A 7,242-nucleotide genomic window follows, 5' to 3' on the forward strand; every position below is an offset into this window, starting at 1 on the left:
TACTGAACTTTTTGTACCATTCATCTCTCCAATTGGAGAACAAAAGAGAAAAAATAAACTACCCAAGAAATTTGGGCAGTTTATAAAAAGTAATGTTATTGTTAGTTAATGTCAAGTGGATTTTTTTACTTGAAATAATTTTTGAATCTTTTTGAAACAATGAATTTCTAATAATGAAATTTTCAATCAAATTATAATTTTTATAATTCGTTAAAATTAATTGTATCACTAATAATGTTATTCAAACATTTGAAACAATGGGCAGGTAAAATATTGCTTTTGTGCCAAATAGAGTAACAAAACAAGCTCGGATAATCGAATAGGAACAATTAAGAATACATATAATTATGTTCACATGTTCTTTGTACAAGTAGAGAGAAAGTTAAAAGAAGATATCCCATCCTTTTTCGTGTGCCAAACCTCGTAAGATAATGTCCATGTTTTCACAGTTCTCTTCCATACTATTAGATAAGGATGAATAATCAACTTTAATTGTTCTTGTCTAACCCACATAATACTATGGAAAAGAAAAACGTGGACATTATCCTACGAGAATCTCTTAGGCTTCTCTCTGATAGAAGCCACAGTGAATTGGTCTTTGTCTCCGTAACAATACGAATCTCATGTAATTCAATAAAGATCGATGCTTCAAGCTTTTTCGAAGCAGGTGCCAATCATCCTCGCGCGTGCGGCTTTATTTGACCGCGCGATCCCGTCGAGACGAGGTCAAATAAATAATCGAATGGCAAATGATAAATAAGTGGTCACAACAACGCGGCCATAACGGTATTTTTGTCTTCGACGGCAAGACGTGCGGCGGTCAAAGAAGCGAGATGCCAGACATCCTGGATCAGAAGGTAGATTCCTATCATAGGCAGGAAAGATTCGCGTAAATTTGTATGGCAAGGATGACACGCGAAAATGCGTCGGCGGAATAGAGTAAACAGCGCGATGAATGGGTTTACGCGCCAACGAGTTCGAAAATTTATTCGCTTTTTGATCCAGCGGTATTACTCACTTGTCGCCGCTGGCCTCTTGATAGATCTCTCTTGTCGCCGATCGGCGTGATCGCCGCGGTGACCGACGGGGGTGACGGATAGGAAGGAGACGTATCGGTTGATTCTTCAAATGAGAACGCTGTTTGCGACCGCGCAATCGATTAGAGCGGATCCACCGGGGTTCACAGCGCAGAAAACCATGTCGGCCGTGTCCGCGGTCTCCAACCCAGACGCCGAAAGTCGTTACCGCCGCCGCCGCCGCTGGACGAGGAACGATAGAGCGGAAATCATTAACGAAATTCAGGATGTTTTAGACCACAGTATAACCAGTAGAGACACTCACCGAAAAAATGCGTGTTCGCGCAGGTGTAGCTGCAACTTTTGTTTTGGGCCGGATCCAATAAAATGCAAGATAACGAACGTACATATCCTGTGAGCAGATATCCGCAAAAGAAGACAATTTAAGAGATGCGCCATAAATATTTCTAAAAATATACATAATACAATATACAATATACAATATAATTATTTATTAATATACTTTTATAATTATGTTTAATTAGATAAAACCACAAATATAATATTTTTTTTATTTTATATTTATATTTATGTAAAATTTATATTATTAATTTATATTTTTGATATTTTTTTACGAGAAATAACTAAATAAAAATGTTTGTTTCATAATTATTATTTAATAATAATTACTTAATAAATTTGATTTATTTACTAGTTCTTATTATTTTCGAATGAATTTTGTTCATTAGTTAGTATTTTTGTAAAATTTTTTAGTGTAGAATTACATTATTACTTAAGGGGCATTATATCCTCTTCGGTCCTGGATTTTTCAAACGTTAACATGGATGCTCACGTGATTACGATGCAGAGATCAAAGCTGCCGACACAGAGTGTCCCTTAGTTATACTGTGTTTCAGACCATGAAATTAAGGGTACGGTCAATGCTACAAATACTTTAAAGCAATTTTTGATTGTCAATTTGTAAAATTCTTTTTTCTAATTGGTCAATCAAACGCTTCAAATCATTTACTACAAAGCATTTGTAGTGAGATTTTGACGCAACCTAATTCTGCCATGTTTCAGACAGTCGGATCAGCCAATCGCAAGCTTGAAACGATTAAAATCAACTAGGGCTGCGTTCCATTTAATACTCGCGAGCATCATTTGACCTTGTTTAACATTTAATAAACGACAAGGGGCTAGTTTCCGAAGGTTTAATCCGAATTAGAATGTAAGAACCAACCAACTACAGTCGAACATTCCCCTGTCGTTCGATTGGGTGGGGATAAGGGACTCCGCACAATAAAAGGAACAGGGAATAGAAGTTGTGGTCAAAGTCTCGTCACAAATACTTTGAAGTATTTGATGGACCAATTAGAAGAAAGAATTTTACAAATTTACCAACTAAAAAACGCTTCAAAGCGTTTGCAATATCGCGTTGATAGTACCCAGAGAATAGAGAATAAGAATTTCATAATCTATCAGAAACTGTGTATTCAAACAATACATGATTTCTGATAAGTTGAAATTCTTATTCTCTGTTCTCTGTTCCCTGTTCCTTTTATTGTGCGGAGTTCCTTACATTCTGATTCGGATTAAATCTTCGATGGAAACTAGGCCAAGGATGGGCTGTGTTCTAAATTTACTGCCAGCACTGAAAATGCTACAATTTACATTACGTGCACTATAGATTTTTAGTACTGGCAGTCAATTTTGGAACATAACCATGATTTCACGAGCATTGTGAAGGGTATATCCACACAACTTGCATAGCTGTATAAACGGACACATTTTACGTGCGTCTACAGAATAAATGCGATTGGATAATTTTCTTTATACATACGCTTATGCGCTATGAAAATTTGTGTGGATATACCCGAAGTAGAACACAGCCCAAGATTACAGATGAATGAAATGAATGGTACATATTCGCAACTAGCTATTTTTGAATCATGACTATCAGTGAAAAAAAAAAATAAAACCGAACAACAAACTGTTTGGTTGTCTTATCACTTGATTTAGTTTATTTCCTTTATTTAGTTTTTCTTAATTGTTTGCATTCGTAAAATGATAATGGACTAAGAAAGAAATAACAAGTGGAAACATATTTTATTTATTAGTTATTCTAAGTTTACTCCAAGAAGCTTAATAAAATTATTTTAAAGAAAAAGGAAACAAAAGTTATCAAATAATTGTCATTGCAAGTTTTATGTTAAATGATTGCCGCTTTTTAAATCTTTATTTTTTATATGGCAATCGATTAAAGAAAGAAGCATTATTAAAAATACGGAAACTATAGAAAGTTAAGTCTCAGTTTGCTGAGAGAAGCAGTAATATATGACATTATTTAGGAGGAAAGGAAAAAGTTTTGTGTCAAACTCCTTGAAAGAAATTAGTTTAAGATTAATAAAATTATTTGACAAAATCTTAATGAAAAGGTGAGAAAATTAAGCTTTGTGCCAAATAATTTGGTCAATATCTAATAAATGGTTGAAGACACTCAGGTGAATTGAATCTGAATTTTTCTAAAACTATGGAAAAACTATGGAAAATAGTCATAAATTTTTCATCAAATAGCTAATCAACTGTCAGACTCAGTTCTAAGTAATGTCACGAAAATTCTTAGAATACCAATATGTAGCTTGTAATTCAATTTTTTGTGCACTAAGAGCTCTTGCCAAATACAAATCTTTTTATTTTGTAATTTGCCCATAAAAATATGAAAGAAAAAATAGAATATTAGAAAAAAAACAAAAATTTATTCATTTATTCAAAATATAACGATATTAATTATATATAATATTTTCTGCTGGACATCATGAGAGAGTACATAATCGTTGATTGGATCATTGATTTTTAAGTCTAGAACATTGATTTTTGTAGCCTTAAAGCACTCTAGAACAATACTTACAGTATCAAACTCGATTTTCAACACAATACTTGAGAATGTCGGCACACGTTATGTGCTTGACTTCTTCTGGAGGAATTCCTCTGTTTTCACGCCAAAAGGGAGATAGTAACACGGTATGCATATAGAGAATAAATATTAGGTGTGGGAAAAAGTTCGTGGCGTTTTTCCCGTTAGAATTAAAAAAACGCCACGAACTTTTTCCCACACTTAATAATATTATATATATTCGTAAATATAAATAATTTACTCATGAATGGTAGACAATGGTACGTTTTAACTAGGGATGCACCGAATCGTAAAATACGAGTACTGGATATCCAAAAAGAACATAGAATATCCGATATTTTCCAATTAGATTCCAGGACAATGTCTTTAAAAAAAAAAGCTCAGTAAGAAAAAAAAAGGGAACAAAAAGGACTGTATCAATACAGATGATAACTGTAGAGAAAAAATTGTAATTTTGCAACAATATATAAGATATTATAGCATTATGAATACACATACTTATTTATAGAACATTTCTATAATAAAAACTCAACAATTTAATGATATAAAATTTCAATGGGATATATTTCCGGATACTAATGATATCCGACTATCCAATCGGATAGTAATAAAGTGTAAACCGAATAATACCGGATACTTTTTGAATATTCTAGTTAATTAATTTCAAGTATTCGTTTATAAGTGGATAAATTATATTTATATTTACACCTTCTTTGCTTGTATTTTTGCTTTTATGCTTTACAAGCCTTCATTTTATTGTTTTATTTAGATGTCTTAGATTTGATAATAATTTGCAGATGACGTTTTCAAAAATCGCATCCCTCAATGGAGTTCACATGTTTTTGAAATCACAGGACATCACTCTACTGAGTACGGATTTGCCTGACGTGACAGTAGCATGGAAAGAATTCGAACGATGTATCATACTAATAGCAATTGCGAGTGGAGTAACAAAATATGTGCTGGACAAGTTTTTGGACGCCACTTTTGGCGCAATGATTCTCTTCACTGGTATTGATGAGATAAAGAATACTAAAAATATAGAAAGACTCAAGAAAGACATGCGTCTTTGCAGTCCTATTATTGATAAACTAATGGACTGCTTGGACATAGGGGATAAAATTTCTATGAAAACCGATATGATTAACATGACAGAATGCATCATATCTTTGGAAAATCATTTGCTTCAGGTACTTCTTGCATAGAATAAGATGGTATAATTTTGAACATGGTATTAGATGACACAATTTAAATCTGATTTTCAAAGTTCAAGTTTTTTTCGGCATCCTTTAGTCCTTTCCACATAATGAAAGAGTTATCATACTTGAATCTCGAAAATTTAATTCAAATTTTATTTTGTTCAGAATTACATTTGAAATTATGCCATCTTACTCTACAATCATGAAACTAATTGTTTGAACATTGCACTAATATACAAGGCGTTCTATTTTAGACATCAACATCTCAAAAAATAATGCATTTCCGAAAAAAATGTTTCAAATAAAAGTTGTAGGATTTGAAGAAGGAAAATAAGGGCTATTTAGATTTTGGACTTACTTTGGATTCAATAAGACTCAGATTAATTTTTTTTTTATAGAAACACTTATATTTTATTGCAAATTTGTATTTTATTAGAAAAAAATAAAATTTTTTGTGGTAATTTTTCGCTGAATCTTCTTTCAAAAATAGTACTAAAAGTTCTGATTTCGAAACACATTCTAATCGGTGAAGGCAAAACTTATTTGGATCCGAAGTAGGCCTCGGATCCAAAATCTAAGTAAGTTATCTAATGATCCTTTTCAAATCCTTTTCACCCTATAAATTTTTATTTGAAACATTTTTTCATTCACACATAACATGCTGGCACTGATAGTTTCAGAATTATTCAAATTAACTATCAATGCAATAATATATGCATGAAACTACAATTTTTTGCACCTGGACAATAGTTTGAAAAAAATTATCGATATAATGGTGTACTATTCAGACAATTAGTTTTAAACTGCAGCTACAGCAAAATTACATATGATACTCAAAATATGTATTCAAGACTTGTTTAGAGGGATTTATGGAATGTCTGGACTCGATGTATGGATGCGTTTTGGTGCATGGTTGTGTAGCAGCTGCTACAGAAGGCTGGTGGTCATTGGATCCTGTGGAAAGAAAATTATTAACAATAGCAATTGCTTCAGAGAGTATTTGTACCACGCGAGACATTCCAGTGTTTTTACCTCGTAAAAGTTCAAACGTAAGTATTTTTAAGGAAATGTGTGCATATATTTTTATATTTTCTAAAATTAAAAAATAAACTTAAAAGTATATGTGAATAATTATATATAACTTTAACTGTATACTAATTATATATAACTTTAATTATAACTTCGATTTGTTTAGGTAGCTTTTAGATTGGTATCTGTAACTCTAATTAATCACGTAGAAGTGCTGGCATTATGTGGACCAAATCCAGAATTAACAGAAATTGAGAGATATGCTATGCAATGCTGGAAGAGCAATATGGATGCATTATGTACTGTTGAACAATGTTATCCACGAAACCTACCTATGTCGGTCTCTTTAGATAGTGAAACACTTGGGTAACTGGAATAAAAAAAGTTATTTATCTGTTCAACTATTTTATGTGATTGATTATTATACTATTCTACGAATCTTTCAGATTTCTACTGGCAAATTACAAGATAGAAAAATTTGTACTTGGTAAAAACTCTCAATGCGCGAAAAATCGCGTGACGGGATCGCACAGATTAGATATTTTGCGAACGTTTTATCATCAAGCGGTCGAAACATTCGCGCTGTCAATCGAACATGAAGAGAGTAACGATGCAAAATTAACCACGAGTACCTGGAAATTTATCGGGGCTAAAGAAACATACTTGTGTTCCGAATATCACAAATGTCATGCTGTGAAACATGGTGACAATATACTTTGTGTTTTATACACATCTGTTGTGCCTACTCATACTATGAGACTGATTAGTCAGAAAATAGTAAAAATGATATTTAGCGATAAACAAACATATTGGTAACTTTCATTTTTTTTTACTTAATGAATTTATAAAATAAAATCTATTACTTGTATCAATTTGATATCCATTTTGCCTTCTTTCTGACAGAGAATGAGTGAGTGAGAGAGAGAGAGAGAGAGAGAGAGAGAGAGAGAGAGAGAATATTGACAAATGACAAAGAAAATCGTGAACCTAAAGTTTAAACATTAATTAATTACTTTCTTACTTTTTAGTTTTTGAACTAAAACGTTATTAGTTTAAATTTTACTTTTACTTTTTTTAAAAC

At 32.2% G+C, this 7,242-nt stretch overlaps 1 protein-coding gene across 1 annotated transcript; it reads left to right on the forward strand.

The window, feature by feature from the left end:
• The first annotated feature begins 3,962 nt into the window (after nt 1-3,962).
• Nucleotides 3,963-6,977, forward strand: LOC105625979 (protein fuzzy homolog). Its single transcript, XM_012207286.1, has 5 exons — nt 3,963-4,040; nt 4,731-5,123; nt 5,984-6,181; nt 6,328-6,527; nt 6,608-6,977. Exons 1-5 carry the CDS (start codon nt 3,963-3,965, stop codon nt 6,975-6,977), a joined length of 1,239 nt encoding a protein of 412 aa, XP_012062676.1.
• The last annotated feature ends 265 nt before the right edge of the window (nt 6,978-7,242 follow it).

The sequence above is a fragment of the Atta cephalotes genome, assembly GCF_000143395.1.
Source record: "Atta cephalotes unplaced genomic scaffold scaffold00004, whole genome shotgun sequence".
Classification (NCBI taxonomy): domain Eukaryota; kingdom Metazoa; phylum Arthropoda; class Insecta; order Hymenoptera; family Formicidae; genus Atta; species Atta cephalotes.

Excerpts from the sequence above, each read along its gene's own strand:
- LOC105625979 (XM_012207286.1), top strand. The coding sequence starts at position 3,963 with ATGTCGGCACACGTTATGTGCTTGACTTCTTCTGGAGGAATTCCTCTG. Across the intron at positions 6,182-6,327 it reads TACCTCGTAAAAGTTCAAAC|GTAGCTTTTAGATTGGTATC; the intron begins GTAAGTATTTTT and ends CGATTTGTTTAG. Across the intron at positions 6,528-6,607 it reads TTAGATAGTGAAACACTTGG|ATTTCTACTGGCAAATTACA; the intron begins GTAACTGGAATA and ends CGAATCTTTCAG.